The 25,636-nt window shown below is 47.3% G+C and overlaps 1 protein-coding gene across 15 annotated transcripts in view; it reads right to left on the reverse strand.

Moving 5' to 3' along the window:
- sema4ba (sema domain, immunoglobulin domain (Ig), transmembrane domain (TM) and short cytoplasmic domain, (semaphorin) 4Ba) overlaps nucleotides 1–25,636 on the reverse strand; it is a 636,623-nt gene that overhangs the window by 11,908 nt on the left and 599,079 nt on the right. For all 15 annotated transcript variants that reach the window (XM_038813267.1, XM_038813268.1, XM_038813272.1 and 12 more), the window contains 5 exons: nucleotides 22,723–22,873; nucleotides 11,836–12,046; nucleotides 9,454–9,569; nucleotides 7,730–7,887; nucleotides 4,583–4,677 (listed from right to left, as the gene is read on the reverse strand). In XM_038813267.1, coding sequence (XP_038669195.1) covers nucleotides 4,583–4,677; nucleotides 7,730–7,887; nucleotides 9,454–9,569; nucleotides 11,836–12,046; nucleotides 22,723–22,873 — 731 coding nt within the window. The remainder of the gene's footprint in view (nucleotides 1–4,582; nucleotides 4,678–7,729; nucleotides 7,888–9,453; nucleotides 9,570–11,835; nucleotides 12,047–22,722; nucleotides 22,874–25,636) is intronic.

The raw sequence follows: 25,636 nt of genomic DNA on the forward strand, positions 1-25,636 counted from the left end.
TGGACTAGGTTCATATATATCCTTCAGGGAAGATAACTTGCTATTCCTGCCTGGTCTGATTTGGGCTCCATAGCACCACTGACTCTTAATGCTGTCAGTGCAACCAATGGATAGACAATACATACTGACTTGCTAGTGTAGCTTGTATCTCAAAAAGTAAATAAACATTGAGTTCCGAAAGGACATGCAGGGAAAAAAGAGACAGGTGGAGAAAGTGAAGGGCATTGGAATTAGTTGCTCTAGCAAAGTGCTAGCACAGACACGATGGGCCGAATGCCTCCTCTATGCCATCAACACCCTGTGACTCTATTTTCCGTCAGCCTATAATTTTCTACTTGTCACCATTTTCAACAATCAGCAGCTCAAGTTTAGGAAATCAATGCAGCAATATTATTCATTCCTCTCTGAGTTTTAACAACCTAATGTTTGCCTTCTGTCAGCCAATGTTCCTTGTCAAATTCTATTGTTGTGCATGACCAGTTCCGACAATGCGTGGCGTGGTCTGCGCGGTACCTTCCAGGCTGCTGTGTGGACACACACACTTGCAGCTCAGCATGAACAGTGCTGTCAACCTGCAGTCTCCAAAGAAAATTAGTCCTTTGAATCCAAGGGAAACTAATTCCTGGTACTACTGGAAATCTGATATGAAAACTGTTACCTATCAATGAAACACCATTGGCTGGTGTAATGTCATGTGTTACTCAATGACATCATCGGGCTTTTGTGGAGTTCACCACTGTACCCTGTTTGAACAGCATCTTGTAAATAAGCCCCTTGCACTATGTTATACCAACTCGACGTGTGTCACCTCAGATCCTATCTCTTTGTGGCTGCAACAAAGAACATAACAAAAAGGGAAACTGGTGACAACATCTGGGCTGTAAACAAAAATCGGGAGAAAAATAACTTTCTACGCTGATTCTGTGAGCCGGAAGAAGGAATTGTCGCTGGAGATCCAGGCCAATTGATCATCGGGAGAGAGGTCAGGACAAACATCATCGACGTCCGAGGCAAAATCACCATTCTGGACAGTAAAAACAACTCTAAGTTAATATTTGGACACCATACAGTTTGTAGCGGGGCATCAGCGAAGAATCCAGATGATCGCGACAGCCACTAGTACAAGTAAAATGTTTTTTAAAAAAAGCTATTGGGTAACTGCGAGCTACTGGGGGATTACTCCAGCCGGAGGATTGAAGTTTTCATTATACTTACTGTTGTAGTGGATAGAGCTGTGGAGATCGCACACGAGGCACTGAAATAGGTTGTGGGAATGCGAACCTACAGGGCAGCCGGCCCTGCAACCTACTGCCCAGGAGTCGACAGCGGGGCACAACATAGCTAGTCTGCTTGCGCGTTGCAAGACTGTCTGCTTTAAACAGAGAGAAAATAAACGGCATAGAAGGCAGGCTGAATGCTGAGTAGCAACAGATTAGGGAGCTGCAATCCAAAAATTGCGGAAAAAAGGCACCATGGACATGTTTGATGAGGAAGAGGAGACGTGGAACTCTTATGAGGAAAGGTTTGAGTTGGTCCTTCAGCCAATCTGACAGCCTCAGACCTGCACACTGCCACCTTTCCCAGCTCAGTTGGGAGGAAAACATTCATGTTACTACAGAATTTAGTACACCCAGCTAAACCTGGAGACAAGACACATGATGAGTTAAGGACTGTCTTGTAAGAACATTAATAGCTGAAAGATTTCACTTTCACCGTCGTGCACAGGAGGAAGGGGAAATCATTTCACAATTTGTTGCATCACTGTGAAAGCTAGCAAAGCACTGCGAATTTGACCAGACTTTGGATGATAAACTTCGCGACCTATTAGTTTGTGGCTTCAGGAATGAAGCCATCCGGAGGAAATTGTTGACTGAAGGTGCATTAACCCTAAAATCTGCTATAGCAATCGCAGCGTTTATGGAACTTGCTGCAAGAGAAGCTTCACTGATTGGAATTTGAGCTAAAGTTCGTAAGATGGAGTCTGTGAAAATGAATGAATGAAATGAAAATCGCTTATTGTCACGAGTAGGCTTCAATTAAGTCACTGTGAAAAGCCCCTAGTCGTCACATTCCGGCGCCTGTCCGGGGAGGCTGGTACGGGAATCGAACCGTGCTGCTGGCCTGCTTGGTCTGCTTTAAAAGCCAGCGATTTAGCTCAGTGAGCTAAACCAGAGAAGCAGGAAACGTTCAAGGAAACGTTCCAGCATTGTTTGGGGGATCTTGGTTAAGGAAGTTTCAGCTAAACCGGGCCGCTGTGAACCAACTTGTTGATTCTACAAACAGTCTTCAACCACTTCTGAGAAAGTATGCAAAAATATTTGAGGAGTTACTTGGATCCATGAATGGGGTTCACGTGAAATTCAAGATAAAGGCAGATAGCGTGCCTAAGTGTTTGAAAGCGCATAGCGTGCCATATACTATTCGACCTAAAGTGGAAGATGAACTCGAGAGGTTACTGAAGACAGGAATCATTGCGCCTGTTACCTCCAGCAATTGGGCAACTCCAATCGTCCCAGTCTTAAAGGAGGTTCAGTGTGAATATGTGGGGATTTCAAAATGGCTATCAGCCCGATATTATGTGCTGATCAGTCCCCTCTACCACTTATTGGAGGTCTTTTTGCAGGCCACTCAGATGGCGAAAAAGTTAGCACAATTGATCTCTCCCAACCCTATTGCAAATGGACCAAGCTATTGAGACTCAACTGTTACTGACCATAGTAACCACAAGGGTCTGTTTTGGTATTGTAGGCTTCTGTTCGGGATAACGTCAGCACCGACTCTCTATCAATGATCTATGGATCAGATCTTGAGAGAGCTATCGTGTACGCAATGCTACTTGGACGATATTTTTATTCTAGGATCGAATGATGTAGAGCACATAAAGAACCTAGAAGCTACTCTTGCAAGGCTCAAATACATAATCTCAGGGTCAAGAAAGAGAAGCGCAAAGTTTTTAAATCTTCTATTCACTATTCATCACCCAAGAAAGTCTGCACAAAGAATCAAAGAAGATGTCGGAGATCCTGGATACTTCACTACCACAGAACTTGACTCAACTAGGGTAATTTCTAGGATTTTAAAATTACTTATGGAAAGTTCGTACTGCACGTAGCAACAAGGCTTCACATGCTTTGCTTTGTACCAAACAAGCTTGACTTTGGAAGAAAGGTGGTTACGATGCTTATAAAAATGTCAAGAATCAGAGTTATAGAACATAGAACAGTACAGCACAGAACAGGCCCTTCGGCCCTCGATGTTGTGCCGAGCAATGATCACCCTACTCAAGCCCACGTATCCACCCTATACCCGTAACCCAAGAACCTCCCCTTAACCTTACTTTTTTAGGACACTACGGGCAATTTAGCATGGCCAATCCACCTAACCCGCACATCTTTGGACTGTGGGAGGAAACCGGAGCACCCGGAGGAAACCCACGCACGCACGGTGAGGACGTGCAGACTCCGCACAGACAGTGACCCAGCCGGGAATCGAACCTGGGACCTGGGACTCTGGAGCTGTGAAGCATTTATGCTAACCACCATGCTACCTTGCTGCCCCGAATGAATCCAAATAGACCTGGTGATGGGGAAGGTACATAGAACATAGAACAGTACAGCACAGAACAGGCCCTTCGGCCCTCGATGTTGTGCCGAGCAATGATCACCCTACTCAAACCCACGTATCCACCCTATACCCGTAACCCTTAAAAAAACCAAAAGTCGCTTTACCAGTTTGTAACTCTAGCCCCTTCTCCAGAGTCATATCTGAATGTGCAATAGTGCTCCACATTAACCCACGTCTATTTCACATCGGGCCTTGGGATACATTAGTGCGGTTCTCTCTCTCCGTCACTTCTTTTCAAAGCTGAAGAGTCCCGGCATTTTCTAACCTATTGGTTCCATAGTAACTGGGAGGATCGCTAGGTCCTTTCAGAGGTCAGTTAAGAGTCAATCACAAATGAAAGTCATGAAGAGGCTAGACCAGGGAACAATGACAAGTTTACTTCCCTAGTGACCCTTGTGACGGAAGATCAATTGGCTTCTTGAACAAATGCAGTCCATGTGGTGTAACTCGCTGATCAAAACCAAGAACACGAATCTGCATTTAACATTATAAAACATTCCAAAGGCCTTCATAGCGTAATCAGATAAAATGTGACACTGATCCATATGAGAAGTTAACAGGAACAAAAGCTTGGTCAGAGAGCTAGGTTACGAGAAGCATCTTATTGGAGGACAGAGAGCGATCGTGAAGTTTAGGGAGTGAATTCTAGAGCTTAGGGTCCTGGCATCTGAAGGCGCGGGTGCCAATGATACATAAGTACTGAATGTTGTATCTACAATCTAGCCTGTTGCTGTGTGAGGCCTGCGTTGAGAGGGTGTGGAGTTCCCAAAACCTCAGCAATATTTCAAGAAGTATCTTATGTTACAAGTAATTGTTTCTCGCGAATGTGCTAACCAAACCATCCCCCATACTGAGTATAAAATAAATGGCAGAACTTAAAACATTTTTTATAGTACTTAATTCAAATGATAAATATCTTCCAGCACACGTTTCATCTGGAAGTATAGAAATTACTTACGAAGTGGTCGTAAGGCCCTGGGACCGAACAACGATCCATCAGGCTGTTGACAGTGCTGTTCTGGCCTGCCTCTCTCAATGTCTTGCTTCCAATGGCTGTAAATAAAATATTCTGCATTATGGGTCTATGTCAGATTGGTCTGGTGTAAGTGGTCACTGTCTCAATCACACTTGGGCTGCTGCTTCAAATCTTAATTTTCCCCATAATGCTTGGGTACCCATTTTAACTACTACAAATGTAAGCGTATAAGGCGGAAGATTCCTTCAAAAGCGTGCCGAGTACAAATGTGAACGTCATCGTGGGTGAGATTGGTCACCATTTTGAAATGCCAGAGGCATCCGATGCAAAGAGTGGGTGTGTCTTAAATTCCGACGCATCCTCCCAACACAGCCCATTGCCTGTTTGATGCCTTGTGCCCAGCTATAAGGTACCGGTGAGTAGAACTTGCATCTGTGAGGTGAAATGTTGATCACCATTGTGGGGTACAGTATGTTGTGATAATGGGGGGGGGGGTTCAATTTATAAGTCAGGCATATGCAAAGACATGTGGCGGGATTCTCTGATCCTGATGCTATGTGTTGATGCCGTCGTAAACGCCATCGCGTTTTATGATGGCGTCAACAGGCCCCTGGGAGCAGCGATCCTGCGCTGCACATGGAGCCAGCATGGCACAGGAGTGACTCACACATCTCCAGCTGCTGATACTGGCGTCAGAAACGGCGATGCAGGTCTGCACATGCGTGCTACGGACAGCGCGAGTTCGCGCATACGTGCTACGGCTGGTGCAAATTTGCGTATGTGCATGGGTTTCCTTCTCTACACCGGCCCCAACGCAACATGGCGGAGAGCTACAGGGGCCTGGAGGAACATAGGCCACCACCAGGACAAGCCGGCCCGCTGATCGGTAAGCCCTGATTGCGGGCCAGGCCACCGTGGAGCCCCCATTTGGGGTCGGATCCCCCCCCCACCAGGTTGACCCCACCCCTACATGATGAATGCCGAGGCCCTGCCGGGTAGGAATACACGTGAATGGCACTGGCGGGACTTGGCCTATCTCGGTGGCAACTCGGCCCATCGCGCACGGAGAATCGCCGGGGGCACTGTGTCCAATGGCCGGAGAATCGGCGGACCAGCGTCGGAGCGTCATCGCGTGAATCTGCCCCCCCCCCCCCCCCCCCCCCCCCGCCCATTCTCCGACCCGGGCCGGGGGTCGGAGAATCCAGCCCACGATCTTTGGGGCTGGAAAAATGGGGTAGTCTTATATGATGGGTCAACTTGTACGTCAGAATTTACGATAAGACTTATGGCAGGTAGTTGACAGAATCATTGTAATACTGAGTACAGAGGATAGCCCGGTCTGTCCAATTACCATCCCATTTAAATGAGTGTACATATAATCAGGCGGGAAGTTTTATGGTTACACTATCCCACGTGCAATATTTCTGTACTGCTACCGTGCGTACTGCTTTGCATGAGAGTTTTAGTAGGTAACAGCTATGCTCTAATTCCTTCCTTTCCACAAAAAGGCAAATTTCAATGTGGGCAAGTTATTTTTTGCATTTGTTAAAAAGATTGGACACATGACACATAGTCTCCAGCTGTGCTTCAGCTGGCAATGCACTTGCCTCTAAGTTAGAAGGTTACGGGTTCAAGTCCCACTCCCAGAGACCTGAGCACAGGAATCTAGGCTGGTGCTCCAGTGCAGTGCTGCACTTTGAGAGGTGCTATCTTTCAGATGTGATGTTTAACTGAGGTGCTATCTGCTCCGTCTCAATTGAATGTAACAAAAATCCCTTGGGACTACTTTGAGAAAGATGAGGGAGTAATACTTGGGGTCCTGGCCAACACCTATCCCTTGAGCATTATGACTAAAGTGGATTATCTGGTCATAATTAGATTGCTTTTGTGAGAGCTTGCTGGGTGAAAATTCGTCACATCCTATGTGACTACAGTTCATGAGTACTTCACTGGCTATACGTTTTGAATTGTCATGAAAGGTGCTTTTTAATGCATGTTGTTTTTTTCTATACAGTTCATTGACGTGCTGTTTTATAAAAAGAGGAGTCCTTACATGATAGAATGTGCATTGTCCTGCTGCCAAGGTGCAGCAGTGCCCTTTAAAGGATACAATATCTAATTGCTGTTTAAATAAACACAGGCTGAGGTCAGCCAGAGAGTAATTGCTCTCTAGTGCTGCATGTTGACAGATGGGAAAGTTATTGCAGATTTCAGACCTGTAGGTCAGCGAGTGTAATTGCTATGGGCAATCAGTGATTAGTAACCCTGACTTGTACGTCAATAGGATATTTTCTGTTGCCACGGAAACATCTTTGAATATTGCAAACGTATATTTTTTTCTTTCACTCAACAGTTTTTGAATGTGTGACATTAAAGTTTGCAGGCGGATTTTCGATGGTAAAAAGTTAAGTGCGCCAGTTTTAAAATATAGGCAATGCCTGTATCTATCTTTGTGTATATATTTTTGGACAATTTTGATATAGAAGGAAATCAGCAACTGTTCCACTGAACTATAAATGTCAAAACGCATTCCAATGAAAAGCAAAATACTCAGGATGCTGAAAATCTGAAATGAAAATGTAAAATGTTGGGAATACTCAGCAAGTGCGGTGGCATCTGTGGTGAAAGGAATAGAGTTAACTGGAGGAATTTTAATCTTCGTTGCCCTCCACAAAACCGCCAGCCAAAACAGTTGGGGTTGGGTCAGGTGGGAGCTTATGAAACCAACCTGCCTCGACCCCACCCGCTTGTTATGGTCGCTGAAACCTTTCAGAAGGCCTGTGTGCCTCCATTTTAACAAGGTTTCTACTTTTAACATACCAGTCAGGTTTTCCCATCCTCGGGAAACCCGTCAGGTAAAGGGGTGAGAAGGGCTGAACCCACAAGGTGGGGGGAGGGGGGGGGGGGGGGGGGGGGGGGGTTTAGCCTTTCCAGCACTGCTTGTGGGCCAGAGGAGGCAGAAGTGTTTCCTTTAGAGCTAACAAGCGAACCTGGAACACCCTCCCCATGACCTCTACAGTCTTCCCCTGATCCAGTAAATAATGGTGGCCACCATTTTTGGCGGACGGCTCTTAATTGGAGATTTAAATTTTGTGAATGGTCAAGTGCTTTTATTTTTAAATTACTTACTGAGCTGAATGCGACCCTCGTATGTCTCTGCAGATGTTCCTGTCCCAGGCACAATAAGGGTCTCTGGCAAGGACACACTCGCCACAGCTCAGGTAAATGTTGCAGTTTGAGACGGGCAGCTGAACCACTCCAGAGAATGAAGACGCATATAACAGGCCCTGTGAATTGAGGACAAATGCTTCACTTGAATCTATGTCGACAGATTGACTGACACAGCTCATGAATATAAGGTTAATAATATTGCAGAATGATTGACAATTCAGTACAACAGAAATGTAATTGGCACTCATTCTTGTTGAGTGTTGTTGTACGAGCATAGGCTCGAAAAAGATTTTCCAGAAACACAAAACTTAAGACTCATGGGGCAGGATTGTCCGCCGGCGTGATTCTCTGTTTTGCCGGCACCCAGGGGTTTTCTGACGGCATGGGGCTGGCCCACAATGGGAAACCCCATTGGCCGGCCGGCGTAACAGAGAATCCCGCCGGCGGGTCTGGGCAGAAATGTGGCGGAGTGGGGTGTAGAATCCAGCCCATGATTAAAAAGTTGGCCGTGGGAAGATTTCAAATCGATTGACCCAAATCTTCCTCTCACTGCCCGAATCCCTGTGTCCATCGCTGATCAGACAGAAGACGACCCACTGAGCTGTAAACGGTTTTTCTACCCAAATTTCCGACAGAGGATCCTGCAGAACTCTCGCAGCGTGGAAATCCAGGGAGCTGGGAGCGACGAGGACCTCTGTAGAAGGCACGAGCTGGCATATTCTGGTATTTATTTAAAGGTCCTCGGGCTTCTCAGTATGTTAGGCCAGACAGGATAAGGATGGCAGATTTCCTTCCCTAAAGGACATTAGTGAGCCAGATGGGGATTTTACGACAATCAGCAATGATTTCAAGGATTTTAATAACATATTTTTATTGAATTCAGCTTTCACCATCTGCAGGGGTGGGATTCGAACCCTGGTCCCCACAGCATTACCTGGGTTTCTGGTTTACTCGTCCAGTGACAATACCACTATGCCACCACTTCCCCGTTTCCAACGATCCCGAGAGCAGTATGATCTGGACTGTTATTTCCTATGAGTCATGTGCGCTTTTTGGAAAGTGGCAAAATTCCCAACTCCGAGCCAAAAAGGGTGTAGAGCTCAAACCCCGTTCCGGAAAGTTCTGATCAGAAGAGACGTGCTCTGAGTTCCAGGCTGATGGCCAAGTTGTTATCTGGGTGCCTCCCAACATCTCCACCCCCCCCCCCCCCCCCCCCCCGATATGGACAACGTGAGCCTAGAAAGCCATTTCGGACTAACCTAGAGTCCATTTCATACATAAAAGACCAACTACCTCATCAACTGCAATAATGATAATTAAGCTGATGGGAGGAATGTTCACATTTCTGACTGTTAATCAGCCTGCAAGTTCTTCCACTCTCAAAGAAAGAATAGGAAGAAACAAAAACTTATATGTTTTCCGTTTCCCTGCTATTAATGTATTTCCCTCTTCAGTCGCTGCATATGACCCCCTTTCGTCATGAAACCCAGTTTCAACAAAAAGAAAAGACACAAATTCTGGGCGGAAGACCTTCATTGATCTTGCCATGATTGATTGCTGGCAAGAGAAAAAATGAAAGCAAATAGTTTTCAGTAAATGAGCCGTGTGTTGGAGAAGGTGCGAACTCTTTATTTTGCCTTCTTCAGATAAAAAAAACAAATTATTCTTAATGAAATTTGTACCTGTTTTGAATCCAATATCAGATTCTGCACTGGCTGTGGTTCTGCGAAGAGACTAATTTCCTCAATAATATGAACCGTATGGTTCACATTTATAGCTTTGTGCAGTATTCCATTTTCTGTGAAAAACAGCAAATAATAATAATGTGTAATTTGTTTTTTTAAGTGCAAGGTAATAAAATGTGACAGCAACATTACCACTTAATGTAAATATATTTCACCTCAGTGCATGTAAAAGATCTTCTTGTTAAGAAATCTTATTCCTTATCGATCTGACAGCGTCTAAGGGCCTCTCCCCACAGGTTATTAAGACCACTGCTCGGTGGTTTAAAATCACGTGACACGTTATCTAATTACCAGCCTCCAAAAGAGAGCTTTCTTTAAAAAAAGATTTTCTGCAGACAATGATTTAACTGAGACAGCTACAGTTACACAGATAGGGAGAAAGGCCTCACTTTCTTCATTTACTGGTGTTTCATTCTGGATTAGTGAGAGTGGGGTTAATCCTTTTGTCCTGAATTTCAGAAGCGTATATATCTGAGAAGAATGGGGACAATATCTATCATCTCTTGGGCGTTAAAATGGGGTGACTGATCTGCCCATTCCTCCCTCCCCATTCCAGGGCCCTTCTGAACTTCATTTCCAAGCAGCAACCATAGGTGCGGCCCCCCGATACTTCGGAATTTATCTCGAAGGTTCTTTCCTTCTGGTTGGACACCGTCGCAGAGAGCGAGAACACTTCAGGTAGCTGCAAACTGGTGGAACTGTATGCAGGTTCAGTCCACACACCTTAGCGCCACCTCTGGAGGCAGGCTCATCCCCCAGTGCAGCCTCTGGGCTGGACGGTAAATCCAGGACTGCACACAGCTGGGTAGGCTTTGTGGCTGGGAGCAAGGAAAAAGTCCTTGGTCATGAACGCGGATGTATAACTTTCGCTGAGGGATTGGCAAGATTCTGGGTATGTCTCATTGCGTTTTGCCTTTATTTTCCTGATTGGTTTTCCCCCTGGGCGAGGTCTCCACTTCGAATGCAGCATTTGGCCAGTAACACGATTCTTGCTTTAAACAGATATCAAATATAAATGTTAAATGAGGCAACACAGTTAATGGAAGCAAAGCACAGCCCAAGCAATCCAAAATGCCTTTGTGTTTTTTCTGCTAAATCTCATATCTACAAAAAACATCTGTGGGCCTATCTCAGGTTGATGGTAAAATACAGCTCTGTGCATCTCCCTCTGCAATCAGCAAGACAATATTCCGATGTTCCCTTTTTCTTTTCACCTTAACTATGCAATTGATGAGACATTAACATACGGGATCCTGCATGGGGCTTGATCAATCGAGATATAGAATGGAAAGCAAGGAAGTTATGGTGAACTTTGATAAAACAGCTCTGACAGAGTCATCCAAACTTGAAACGTTAACTCCATTCTCTCTCCACAGGTGCTGTCAGGCCTGTTGAGATTGTCCAGCATTTTCTCTTTTTGTTTCATGAAACAATGGTTTGGTCTCAACTGGAGTATTGTGCCCAGTTCTAGATGTGACAGTATTTGAACGGGTGCAGAAACAAATTATGAGAATGGTCCCAGGAATGAGGGACCACATGGTGGCTACATTGGAGAAACTGCGGCTGCTCTCCTTAGGGAAAAGGTGGAGAGGAGTTTTGATGGAAATTAAATGAGAATTTTCAAATGATATTTTCCAAAATCATGAGGGGTCTGGGCAAAGTATCAGAAGGGTTGAGGACCAAAGGGTATCGATTTAAGATGATCGGCAAATGAATCAAAAGGCAAAATGAGGAAAATGCTCCTTTTTTAAGCAGCAAATGATGAGAATTTGGTATGTGGTTGAGATAGATTCAATTGTGGCCAGTGCAGGCACAGCAGGCCGAACAGACTCATTCTGAGCTGTAACCATCTATGATTCTTTATGGTGGCAAATTCTATATTCCAACCACTTTCTGGGGTACGAAAGTTCTTAATTCTGACGAAGGACCTCCTGAATTATTTACCGGATTAATTCGCTTTGGACTGGTTCGTAAGTAGAAACATCTTCTCAAACCCCTTCAAAATTAAAAAAAAAACTTTTGTTCTGTCACCTCTCAAGTCTGCTCTTTTCAAGAGGAAACAGACACAACCTCTTCAGTCTTTCCCAATGGTTTATCCCTCCGATTAAAACCAAGGGCACTTACTGTTAGTGATATTTATCTCATCCCAATACAGGATGGAATGGGAAGGGTTAACACAGTGAGGTACCACCATGTAGCAGATTTGACCTCAGACAAGGACTTTCTTTGTTGCAGAAGTTCTCACAAAGCACTTAATTTCCAGATATTCCCCGTGAAGTTGCTGATGTGCAGAGAAGTGGTTGGGTTAATTCATCGTACCTGTGCCCACAAACAGCACGTCATAGTAGCCCTGGTTAGTCTGGACTCTGTCCACAGCGAGCTGGGTGTACTTGACATGTTTCTTCATCAGCAGAGGCTGGCTCTTGATATTCTCCTCCATCAGAAAGTGATCCTTGGCAAAATTCAACACCTTGTCTGGCATTTGGAACGAAGAATTTATGTTCATGGTTCTTGCTGCACTTGTGATGCACTGTGGGGGATAATGAAGAAAGGTACATTTGTTAATTAACAGTAAACATGCATAAGGGGTAACAATAACACCTGGTTATGGAGCCGTGGAAACAGTTTCTCCCTATGTAATCCACTCAACCTTGTCATGATCCCTGTAGCATCTGATAACTTTTAAAAAGTTTGAATTTCTAGTTGCCAATTTAACAACGATTTGAACAGCGAGATTTCAAGTTTTAAAACTTTTATTGTAACACAAACAAAAGCGACATTGAGTAAACATCATCCCAGCAGGCAACTTACACTCTAAACTAAGATCCCTCAATTAACATTCAAAAACAATCAAAAATCTTCATTCACTGTATCTATCCCTTTGGGAACCAATCCAAATTGATTCTTAGCAAACAAGGCTTTGCTTTCCGTTCTTTTCCTTTTCCAGTGATAACTTGTAATTCCGAAACATGGCTTTTATGGTGAGGGTGACCCTGGAGATTTTTTTCTCTTGGCTAAAGCTGGGTAATCTTCCAGATTCGTTTAAATCTTCACAAACTTGATCTCCTCAATCTAAGCGCGAGCTCCAACCTGCATTCTTGTAAGGTGAACCATAGACACTTATTGGCTCTATCTCTTGGTTCTCTCTCTCTCTCAGATCCTTGAACCTATCTGTGAAGGTCAATGCTACTTTCGGGAAAACCTGTAACCTGATTCTACAGTAGTTTCTTATGGACGATCCCCTTCTCAAAGCTCATTGCCATGGCAATGTGAATCACAAGGGTCTTGTATCCATCTAGAAACTCTAATTAGCTATCCTTTAGATTCTCAATTTCAATCTATCTTGTAACTAAACATAGTTTAAAGTATAACCAAAGGGGGGAGGCTGCAGCATTGTCTTTCGGAAGATACATTAAACTCAGGCTCTGAATGCAGTGTTTGGTAGGTGCAAAGAATGCCAAGGCACCATCTAGGATTCTCCCCGGGGCACCAGCCAATATTTATCCTTCAAACAATGTCATTTTTAAAAAAAGATCCTTTTTTTAGTTTCACATCACTGTCCGTGGGACATTTAGTTGCCGTGCCTCCTATGCTACTTCCATCAATCCAGCACTCCCTCAATGGGCGTGTGGAGTGCCCATCTTGATTAAGACGTTCATAGCCCCAGGACATGCCAAGTGCCAATGAAGCATTTCTTGTAGAGTACAGACTGACTGGTCATTTATCCTATTGCTGGTTTTGAGACCTTGCCATGTGCAATTTAGCAGGCACTTTCGTCGACAGAGCAGCAACCCTTTCACTCAGAAAATAATTAATTGATTGGCTGTGACAGGGCTCCCGGACATTCTGAAGATGAGGACGATATCAGATAAATGTGGTGCACTCCATATCCCAGAAATATTTTGAATTAAGCTGCTCCAGGCAGTCCAATGCAGTGCTATATCCAAGATATTTTGCTGAAAATTTTATTTGTGTACTGTATTAACAACCAGTCTGGCATCAGGGATTGGGCATACTGAAACAGCACTGTTTAAGTTTGTCATTGCTGCAAGAGGTGGACAAAAAGTACAATTCAAACGATTATTACTCGAACGAAACACGGTTTTAAAATGTGAATCTACTGCTGTAAAAATAATTATTGTATTTAATGGCTCTCATTTGGATCACTTGGTGTTGATAGACCCCCCGCCTCTTTCTCCTGGTGCTGGACACGAACGCAAAAAGGGCACACGGTAGCACAATCCAGGGGAGTGGGCCTGGGTAGGTGCTCTTTTGGAGGGCCAGAGCGGATTCAGTGGGCCTCCTTCTTCACTGTAGGGATTCTGTGGGCGCGATCCAAAGGCCACGCTGCACCCGAAAAGCAACTTGCTGCAGCGTAGCACAGCCAATAATGCGATCTCGCAAGACGTTGCAATGTGAATCCAGCCCATTGTGGGCGGGGTCCCTTTTTGACAAATCTGCATATGAGAGCAGGATAGCTTGTCTCACTCTAATGTGCAGATTCCCAAGGCTTTCAGATTTATCCCCTTTGCCTTGGAGACCTTGGGTAAGTGCTGGTCAGTTCTGGCCTCCACAAATGGGGACCTGACAGAACGGGGATTGGAGGCCCCCAGCTGCATGCTCTCTGGGCAGGATGGTACCCTGATACTGCTGGTGCCACCTGGGAACCCTGGTAGTGTCACCTGGGGGCTAGCCTGGCACTGCCAGCAGGCACGGGTGGTGCCAGCTTGGCACTGCCAAGGTGACATGCTGGCATTTTTTGTGCATGTGCAAATGAACTGGAAAGCGCTGTGTGGGTGCTGGGGATGTAGCGGAGGGGGGGGGTTCCCATAGTGTATTCGGCTGGGGGGGGGGGGGGGGCTTCCCATAGTGCATTCGGCTGGGGGGGGGGATGGTTGGGAGTTACTTCAGGAGCCTCACAGATTGGGATGCCATTTTTAAATGGCATTCCGATCTATTGCTAGACAGTGTAGAATACAGGGCAATGTGCGGCCTCAGTCGTGCGTTCTATGCTGAGGCCCCTTATACAATGCCAGTCGCATTGTATAGCCATGTGTTTCTCTGTGCTGCTGATTACAAAATAAGTCCAACTCTCTTGGTAATTGGAGTTCAGATACAGATCAATCATGATCTAATTGCATGGCAGAACAGTCTTGAGGGACTGAGTGGCCTCCTATGTTTCTGAACAATAACACATTCATTTTACTTGGAAAACTACTGCTGCCCTGGGACCAATAATTTTTGCTACTTTAACGATCGTGGCTTTGGATGCACAAGTGAAGTTACAAGGTCATAGGTTAGAACTAATCTTATTTTTTGGCCCACTTTCACCAGCATAAACAGAGAGCAAGAAGAGATCTTTGCCACAGGTGATTTCATGCACTGTGAATTTGTTTATGAGAGGTGACAGGAATTGGACCTATAATGACACATGGAGAATGATACTTGCTTCACACCTTTCAAGCAACTAATGAGCTCTTTAAATGAAGGACAGCTCATTCAAGCAGCTGCAGATCAGTCAAAAACGTCCTTGCGATGGCTCAGTATCAAATTCCAAAAGCTTGTTAATATTGACCTCCCACTTGGGAGGTGCATGTGATTGGTACGAGGGGGGAAATGGAGGAATCCTTTTCATCAGGCAAGCCCTCAAAGAACTGCCCATCAGAGAGTGTGGAGACGGACGTGAATGCAAAAAGAAACAAGAGCAGAGCTATAATGGAGCAGCAAAGGAAATACGGAAAGAAAGACTTGTATTTATGTGGCAAACACCTGAGGCGGGATTCTCCCGAATCGGTGCGATGGCCCGACGCTGGCATAAAAAACGGTACGAACCATCCCGGCGTCGGGCCGACCGGAAGTTGTGAATTCTCTACACTTCTGGGGCTAGGGTGGCGCCGCGCCAGCTGGTGCCGACGGAACTGCGCGAGTTAGCACATGCGCAGAACCGCCGGCGTGGTTCAGCGCATGCGTAGATTGACCGGCGTATTCTGGCGCATGCGCAGGGGGGTGTTTTCTCCGCTCCAGCCATGGCGGGGGCCAGCGCGGAAGGAAGAAGTGCCCCCACAGCACAGGCCCGCCCACAGATCGGTGGGCCCCGATCACGGGCCAGGCCACCATGGGACCCCCCCTGGGGTCGGATCATCCTGCAACCCCCCCCCCCCCCCCCCCCCCCCCCCCCCCCGAGGACCGCACCAGCCAACTTACGTGGTGGGACCATGTCCAATCCACACCGGTGGGACTCGCCAGAAACCGACGGCCGCTCGGTCCATCGGGGCCCGGAGAATTGCCGGGGGGGCCGCTGCCAACGGCCCCCAACTGCCGCAGCGTGATCCCCGCCCGAAAACCGGCGCCAGAGATTCCGGCAGCCGGCGTCGGAGCGGGATTCACGCTGCCCCCCCCCCCCCCCCGGGGATTCTCCGACCGAGCGGGGGGTCGGAGAATCCCGCCCCTGGTGTCTTAAACACATTTTACATCCAACCAAACACTTTCTTTAAAGTGGAGTCACTGTAGGAAATGCAGCAGCCAATTTGTACGCAGCAGACTCCCACTTTAACCAACGTGATAATGAGCAGACTATAACTGGGGAGATGGTGACATAGTAGAAATGTCGTTAAGACTATTAAACCAGGCTAATTCTCTGGGCACATGGGTTCAAATCCCATTCCAGTAGTAGCTGGTGAAATTTAAATTCAATTAATAAATCTGGAATTAAAAAGTTACTTCACAGCATTAATTAAAATTAATTAGTTGCAAAAATTAATCTGGTTTACTTCAGGAAAGGAAATCTGCCATCCTTACCTGGTCTGGCCAACATGTGACTCCACATAACAATGTGGTTGACTCTAAACTGCTGTCTGAAATGGCCTAGCAAGCCAATCAGTTCATAGGGATGGGCAGCAAATGCTGGCCTTACCAGTGATATTCACAGCCCATGAAAGAATAAATTAAGAAGTTTTTAAAGTTTGATTGATGGATAAACACCGGTCAGGATACTGGAATAATTCCCTGCTCCTCTTTAAGAAAACGCTATGGGATCATCTGGATCCACTGGAACAGGCAGATGGGGCTTCGGTTCAACACTCTGCAATGCAGCACTTCTTCAACAACGCAGTGGAGTGTCAGCCATGATTTTGGTGCTCAAGCCCTGGAGTGGGAGCTGATCCCAGAATAGTGTGACTCAGAGGTGAGTGCACTACCAACAGAGTCAGGACTGACACGACAAAGTATAGTGATCGGCATCTTAGAAATACTTTCAAATGCGCTGCACTTATATACCAGAGGTTCATGAACCGTTGCCACCATCTTGTCAAAGCAACCAGGTCTGGTAATAAACATTAGCATTGGAATCGATACTCACATCCCAAGAATGAATAAAAAAAGCAAATGAATCACCGTGTGGCACATCACCCCGTCTGAATGTATATTGTATCAAAGCAGGGCTTGCAAATGACCAAAGGCAAATCCTCCCAGGACTTCCCAGTCCAAAGATGTGCAGGTGGACTGGCCATGGTAAAATTGCCCTCAGTGTCATAAGATTTACAGGTTGATCCACTATCAATTACGACGAGACGAAAGTAGAGTGTAATCGAGGCTTAATTAAGCAGAGATGTGTTCCCTCCTGCAGCTGCTGCTGAAATGGCTGCAGCTCGGTGAGCACACACATTTATACTCCGCCTACTGGGCAGAGCCAGCAGGCAGGGATCTACCCCCATACCTGTAGTACAGGAGCCTTACCGTATTATATCTCGTATGTGATATATACAACAGTGGTAACTACCACACAGGTTAAATGGGATTACAGGGATGGGGGGGGGGGGGGGGGGGGGGGGGGGGGGGGGGGGGGGGGGAGTGCACCTAGGTAGGATGCTTTTTCAGAGGGTTGGTGCAAACTCAATGGGACGAATAGCCTCTTTCTGCCATGTAGGGATTCTATGGACTGCCAACTTCACAGAATCAGAGGATTATGACTCTTTAAGTTATAGTGTGTGGTAAGTGCGGATAGCTATGAAGATTATTAACATGTTTGGTAATAAGTGCATCATCTGCAACTTGCACCATCTATTATGCCACCCTGCCCACACTTACCTGCTGTCCATGAATGCTTTCAGTTCAGTTAATCACAAATAGAGCACCTCAGTACTAAGATTGTTTAGATATCAGAAATGACCAATCAAATCATGATTTATCATAGAATTTACAGTGCAGAAGGAGGCCTTTCGGCCCATCGAGTCTGCACCGGCACTTGGAAAGAGCACCCTACCCAAGGTCAACACCTCCACCCTATCCCCATAACCCAGTAATACCACCCAACACTAAGGGCAATTTTGGACACTAAGGGCAATTTGTCATGGCCAATTCACCTAACCTGCACATCTTTGGACTATGGGAGGAAACCGGAGCACCTGGAGGAAACCCACGCACACATGGGGAGGATGTGCAGACTCCGCACAGACAGTGATCCAAGCCGGAATCGAACCTGGGACCCTGGAGCTGTGAAGCAATTGTGCTATCCACAATGCTACCGTGCTGCCCCAAATTTGATGCAGAAGTTTTCATTGAAAATGGTCTTTGAAGACAGCACGGTGGCGCAGTGGGTTAGCCCTGCTGCCTCACGCCGCCGAGGTCCCAGGTTCGATCTCGGCTCTGGGTCATGTCCATGTGGAGTTTGCACATTCTCCCTGTGTTTGCGTGGGTTTCACCCACACAGCCCAAAGATGTGCAGGTTAGGTAGATTGGCCACGTTAAATTGCCCCTCTATTTGGAAAAAATTAATTGGGTACTCCAAATTTGTTTTAAAAAAATAAATAAACTGGTCTTTGCGTTGGACCTTACACACCCTCGCCAACAGGGCATCTTGGAAAATGCAGCGCCTGGCCAATCCACCACCTACATGCCCACCCTGACCTGTCTCACATTTTATGGGGGACACTGGAGGCAACAGGCAGCCTATTAATAGGCCACTTCAGGGGGACTTCCGGTTGCGGTGATGCGGAGCTAAGCCGCACGTTCGGTAGCTCCCGCTTTTTTCGGTCTTTTGGGCTCTTTTAAGGGCTCCGCCACTGGACCGATCCAGTTCCAGGACGGGTAGGAGGCCAGCGGCAGCTAAGGTGTTGAGGGGGTTTATGGACCAGATGGGAGGGGTGGATCCATGGAGGTTTGTGAGGCCGAGGGCCAGGGAATTTTCATACTTCTCCCATGTGCATAAGGCCTATTCCCGGATCGACTTCTTTGTTACGAGTAGGGTGCTGATTGCGAGAGTGGAGGATGCTGAGGATTCAGCGATAGCCATTTCCGACCATGCCCTGCACTGGGTGGACCTCGAGCTGGTGGAGGAGAGAGACCAGCGCCCGCTTTGGCGCTTGGAGATGGGGCTGCTGTCGGATGAGGAGGTGGGGGGACGGGTTCGAGGATGTATTGAGAGGTACCTGGAGGCCAATGGCAAAGGGGAGGTCCGAGTGGGGACGGTCTGGGAGGCGCTGAAGGTGGTGGTTAGGGGGGAGTTGATCTCCATTCGAGCCCACAGGGGGAGAAGGGAGGAGAAAGAGAGGGAGAGATTGGTAGGGGAGATGGTGAGGGTGGACAAGAGATACGCGGAGGCCCCGGAGGAGGGATTGCTGAGGGAGCGGTGCAGCCTCCAGGCTGAGTTCGACTTGTTGACCACCAGAAAGGCGGAAGCTCAGTGGAGGAAGGCACAGGGTGTGGTGTATGAATATGGGGAGAAGGCGAGCAGCATGCTGGCACACCAGCTCCGTAAGCGGGATGCGGCTAGGGAGATTGGTGGAGTTAAGGATCGGGGAGGAAATGTGGTGCGAAGGGGGGTAGACATTAATGGGGTCTTCAGGGACTTTTATGAGAAACTGTATCGGTCCGATACAGGGTGTTTCTGGAGCGGGGCAGGGATAGGGGGGGGTCTGGCGCTGCCCAACCTCTGTGGGTATTATTAGGCTGCCACGCAGCGATGGTGCGTAAGTGGGTAATGGACGGGGAGGGGGCAGCATGGAAGAGGATGGAGAAGTCATTCTGTCTGGGCACGAGCCTGGAAGCGCTGGTAACGGCGCCGCTGCCGCTCCCTCCAACGAGGTATACCACGAGCCCGGTGGTGGCAGCTACCCTCAAAATTTGGGGGCAATGGAGATGGCACAGGGGGGAGGTGGGGGCCTCGATGGGGACCTCGATACGGGGCAACCACTGGTTTGTCCCGGGGAGAATTGATGGCGGGTTCCTGAGTTGGCACAGGGCAGGTATCAGGAGGTTGAGGGACCTGTTTGTAGACGGGAAGTTTGCGAGTCTGGGTGCGCTGGAGGGGAAGTTCAAGCTCCCCCGGGGAGCGCCTTTAGGTACATGCAGGTAAGGGCGTTTGTCAGGCGGCAGGTGGCGGAGTTCCCTCTGCTGCCGCCGCATGGGATCCAGGACAGGGTGCTCTCGGGGGTGTGGGTTGGTGAGGGGAGGATTTCGGCAGCGTACCAGGTGATGCAGGAGATGGATGAGCCCTCGGTCGAGGAGCTGAAGGGTAAATGGGAGGAGAAGCTGGGTGAGGAGATAGAGGAGGGGACGTGGGCGGACACCCTGGGGAGAGTGAACTCCTCCTCTTCTTGTGCGAGGCTCAGCCTCATACAGTTTAAGATGCTGCATAGGGCTCACATGACTGGGACAAGGATGAGTCGGTTCTTCGGGAGTGAGGACAGGTGTATCAGGTGCTCAGGGAGCCCAGAAAATCATGCCCATATGTTCTGGGCATGCCCAGCGCTGGGGGAATTTTGGAAAGACGTAGCAAGGACGGTGTTGAGGATGGTAGGATCCAGGGTCAATCCGGGCTGAAGGCTCGCAATTATTGCGGTTGCAGTAGAGCCGGGAGTCCAGGAGGCGAAAGAGGCCAGTGTTCTGGCCTTTGCGTCCCTAGTAGCCCGGCGGAGGATTCTTCTTCAGTGGAAGGATGCGAGGCCCCCAGGCGTGGAGGCCTGGATCAATGATATGGCAGGGTTTCTTAAATTAGAGAAGGAGAATTTTGCCCTAAGGGGATCAGTGCAGGGGATTTTCAGGAGGTGGCAGCCATTTCTGGATTTCCTGACAGAACGACAGGAAAAAGCCAGCAGCAGCAGCCCGGGGAGGAAGGGGGTTGTTTCGTTGTTTTGGACCGAAGGGATGGGCATAGTTGTTCTATGCTAACGGCGGGCGTTGATTTAGTTCTTTCTCGATGTATACACGGGGGGGGGGGGGCATATTTTGTGCGAATGGCGGGTGATAATTTACCTCTTCCTTTGTGTATGCGGGGGGGGGGGGGTACTGTTTTTTTCTTTTTTCTGTTCTTTGTAAATATTCTTTTATTTTTTGTTGTTGATATTTTATGAAAATTTTGAATAAAAATTATTTAAATTTTTTTTAAAAATAGGCCACTTCAGGATCTCATCATGTCAAAGGCTCAGCGCTGGCAGGAATTGGGGGGGGGGGGGGGGGGGGGGGGGGCGGGGGTAGATGTATGCAGGAAAAGGGTGAAGGCGAGAAAAGTGAGGGTGTGTGTGGGCACTTCTGACAAGCTGCCTGAAGGCAGACGTCTGCTGCAGAACTCCCTCAGGAAGCTGCAGACCCGTATCAATTAATGAGATGAAAGAATGCAGAACGCCCTGAATCAAGGTTGGACCGAAATCGTGAAGGTCGCCTGGCCGATTGGCTCATTCAGCAACCATAAGAACGGACAGGCCACTTAAAATCACTAACTATCGCTTCCTTAATGGGCTTAATTGCCTTATTAATTCCCATGGGTGCACGTCAGACTCCAAACATGCCGGTCACTCTTGCAAGCCCGATAGCGCTGGGACGTGCGCCCAAAGCCCTCGTTACATGATTTCATGTGTTTCTGGGTCGTACGATCAATATAGATTTCTGGCCCTGCTGTGTGGTCTTCTCTCCTTTGGGACTGCTTTTAGTTCAACAGTGAGCCAGGCACCGCTTGGACAACACAGCTGCCAGCCATACCTAATTGGCCGTCAATCTCCAGGGCTGGACATCCTCAAAAGAAGTTGCGAAAGTATCACCATAAACCAATTAACACTGTTCCTAGATTTAATGGCCTGATTTATTGAGCTGGGAAAAGGCAAAGATGGAAAACCGACCCAAGTGGTTCAAACGGGAAGTTGCAGGAAAGATGGGGCAGGGATTTGCCAGGCAACAGCACATTCAAGGACGTAGAAGAGGAAAGGGAGGTGGGAAATTAAACGGTGTTTGGTGTGTGGGGGCAGGGGTGGGATGCAGTCAAGAAAATAAATTGGGTGGTCAGCAGTTTGATGGGAACAGGGTTCAGGGAACAGGAGCTGGCTCTCCTGGTCAAGATAAGCTGGCAGAGGTTATGATGGGAGATAGGACAGAAACTAGAGGTGAAAGTTCAAGCCTGGGAATGACAATGTGAGAAATTCAGGTCCTCCGAAGAGTAAACCAAGTCCTCCTTTAAATTGAATTGAGAGCAGGTGATGCTCATTGAAGCCTCTACTAAGAGTTGGGCTTTTCCCCAGTTGGTCATGCTTCTAGACAGGGAGAGGATCCAGAAGGGAAGAGTCAAAACTAGTATTTGTTCTGAACTATAGTACAACAATAAATCAGTCGTGAATCACTGAATGTCTTCTGCTGCCTGATTCAGAAATGGATATCCACCTGTTAAACAGAGGAGAGGGGAACCTTGAGGGAAGTTTCGCCAGGTGAGAGAAGGGAAGTGGCAGAGGCCGATGGACAGATTGTCTCAATCTTAGTGTCAAAGAATTCTATGAGCTCCTCACCCTTGTTGATGGAGTGGACGGTGAAAGGGGCTGGGGAGAAGGGTCTGAGAAGGCAGTTGTCGTTTAAATTAAAAGTTGGCATTATCCTTCCATTCCAGGATGAGGTAGCGACAGTGCTGGGGGAAATTCAATCTACAGAACCGAGCAGTAGTCGGAGCCTGCAGTGTGACAGCTGACACAGTAAAATTGCATGGGAAATGTTGACATAGCAATTTACACTACTGGAAAAAAATCATGTAGTAAGGTTTTCGGCAGGAAATGGGTGCCCGATGCAAGGATTTTATTGATGACTGGAAAAATCAGTGAATATTCCAGAAAGTAATCAGAACAAAATTTTTCAATGTGGTAAAACATCAATGCTTTTGTGCAGAGATATTTAAATGCCAATGTGTTCCTCCAAAATGTCAACAAGGCTAGTGCTTATACCAGAGATACTTACAGATCCTGGTCTTGGTTCTGGAACAATATGATTGTAGGGATACCATTGCTGTGTCTCCCAGTTCACTTCCATGTACCTTCCATTGAAGGCTCTCTTCACATCTCCCATGGAAAAGGCACAAACAGCAGAAGAAGCGGCTCCACCCTTGTACCTGTGAAGAGAATCAGGAAGTTATGCATGATGGTCAAGTCTCTGGTGTGTCCTCTTGTCCTTGCAACTTTGTCCCGGTCCCCATTAGTGTTGCGGCCTGTGTGCATGGCCATATTCAACAGGTTCCTTTCATTCACCCCATGACGTTTAGTACAAGTTACAGAAAAACAGTCTGCTCATTGTTACTCTAAGCGACATTTTGCAAGGTGTAAGACACGATAATACTTAAAGGTTTCTTTCTAACTTGCTCCTTTTTCTAAAACAGGATGTTGTAGATTTAATGCACTTAGAATGACACCCTTTCTGTGGAACAATTTAACAGTGTGAGAATAAGTTCCACAAAAGCAGATGTCAGCAGTGATTCCAGCAAGAAGAGTCCCTAATTAGTTGTCACTATGCCTCAATAAAGGCAGCTTTTTTTCACCTTCGTAACATTGCCTGAGGCTGTCCCTGCCTCAGCTCATCTGCTGCTGAAATCCTCACCCATGCCTTTGTTAGCTCCAAATCTGACTACTTCCAACACACTCCTGGTCAGCCTCACATGTACTACCCGCTAAACTATGTTCAGCTCATCCAAAACACTATGGTCTGTGTTCTAACTCTCACCAAGTTCCATTCGACCATCACCCCTGTGCTGGCTCAATTAACTGGCTACCAGTTAAGCAATGTCTTGATTCTAAAATAATAGGACGGCACGGTGGCGCAGTGCTTAGCGCTGCTACCTGACGGCACTAAGAACGCAGGTTCGATCCCGGCCCTGGGTTACTGTCCGTGTGTATTTGCACACTCTCCACGTGTCTGCGGGTGTCCTACTCCCACTATCCAAAGATGTGCAGGCTAGGTGGATTGCCACGCTAAATAATAATAATCTTCATTAGTGACACATTAACACTGCAATGACGTTACTATGAAAACCCCATAGTCACCATACTACGCCGCCTGTACGATGTACTCTGAGAGAGAATTCAGAATATCCAATTCACCTAACAAGCATGTCTTTCGGGACTTGTGGGAGGAAATTGCCCCTTAATTGGAAAAAAATAATTGGGTAATCTAAATTTTAAAAAAAATTGTATCTAAAATAACCATTCTGCTGCACAAATCTCACCAAGGCCTTTCCACTCCACTCCATAATTTCCTCCAGCCTCACAACCCTACAGCATATTTGTGATTCTCTGTTTCTAGCCTATTGAGCTTCCTTGATGTTATTCACTCCACCAGTGGTGTCCATCCTTCAGTTGACAAATTTAAGTTCCAGAATTTCCACCTGCCTCTTTCTCTCTCTCTCTCTTTCTCCCTTGAAGACGTTTTCTCAAAACCTCTCTCTTTGACCAAGCTTTTGGCCATCTGACCTCCGATCTCCTTATGTGGCTAGGTGTCATGTTTTGATAGATAATGTTGCCATGCGATGTTTTATTATGTTAAAGTTTGCTACATAAACGTGGGTTTGTTTTCAGAAGGTGGAATATTTGAAATAAAGGAAATCTGTTAATCTTTGCGCAAAAATTTTTTTTTTTTTAAATAATTTTTATTGAGAAATTTTGATTTTATACAACATTGACGCACCTTAGTAAAATACCGAAAATAACAATAATATTAACAATCATATACATTCGCCCCATCCCCATGAACAACCCAGCATTTTAACAACAACTCAAATTAACACACTATAAAGTTACAGAATAAACACTACAATAATGCACCCCCCCCCCCCCCCCCCCCCCCCCCCCCCCCCCCCCCCCCCCCCCGGGTTGCTGCTGCTATTGACCCAGTTACCTATCTCTGAGCCAGGAAGTCCAGAAAAGGCTGCCACCGTTTATAGAACCCTTGTGTTGATCCTCTCAGGGCAAATTTGACCTTTTCCAATTTTATAAATCCCGCCATGTCACTGATCCAGGTCTCCACACTTGGGGGCCTTGCATCCTTCCATTGTAACAGAATCCTTCGACGGGCTACTAGGGACGCAAAGGCCAGGACACCGGCCTCTTTCGCCTCCTGCACTCCCGGCTCTACCGCAACTCCAAAAATCGCGAGTCCCCACCCTGGTTTGATCCTGGATCCAACCACCCTCGACACCGTCCCCGCCACCCCCTTCCAGAATTCTTCCAGTGCTGGGCATGCCCAGAACATATGGGCGTGGTTCGCAGGACTCCCCGAACATCTGGTGCACCTGTCCGCACCCCCGAAGAACCTACTCATCCTAGTCCCGGACATGTGGGCCCGGTGCAGCACCTTAAATTGGATGAGACTAAGCCTCGCACATGAGGAGGAAGAGTTGACTCTCTCCAAGGCATCCGCCCAAGTCCCGTCCTCTATCTGCTCCCCGAGTTCCTCCTCCCATTTAGCCTTCAGCTCCTCCACTGACGACTCCTCCACCTCCTGCATTACCTTATAGATGTCAGACACCTTCCCCTCTCCTACCCACACCCCCGAAAGCACTCTGTCCATCGTCCCCTGCGAGGGCAGCAAAGGGAATCCCTCTACCTGTCGCCTAGCAAACGCCTTTACCTGCAGGTATCTGAACATGTTCCCCTGGGGAAGGCCAAATTTATCTTCCAGTTCCCCCAGGCCCGCAAACCTCCCGCCAATAAACAGGTCCCTCAATTTGCTGATGCCCGCCCTTTGCCACCCCCTGAATCCCCCATCCGTGTTCCCCGGGATGAACCGATGGTTGCCACCCAGCGGAGCCTCCATCGAGCCCCCTGTTTCCCCCCGATGCCGTCTCCATTGTTCCCAGATTCTTAGGGTCGCCGCCACCACAGGG

This window comes from Scyliorhinus canicula, chromosome 12, assembly GCF_902713615.1.
Source record: "Scyliorhinus canicula chromosome 12, sScyCan1.1, whole genome shotgun sequence".
Lineage (NCBI taxonomy): Eukaryota > Metazoa > Chordata > Chondrichthyes > Carcharhiniformes > Scyliorhinidae > Scyliorhinus > Scyliorhinus canicula.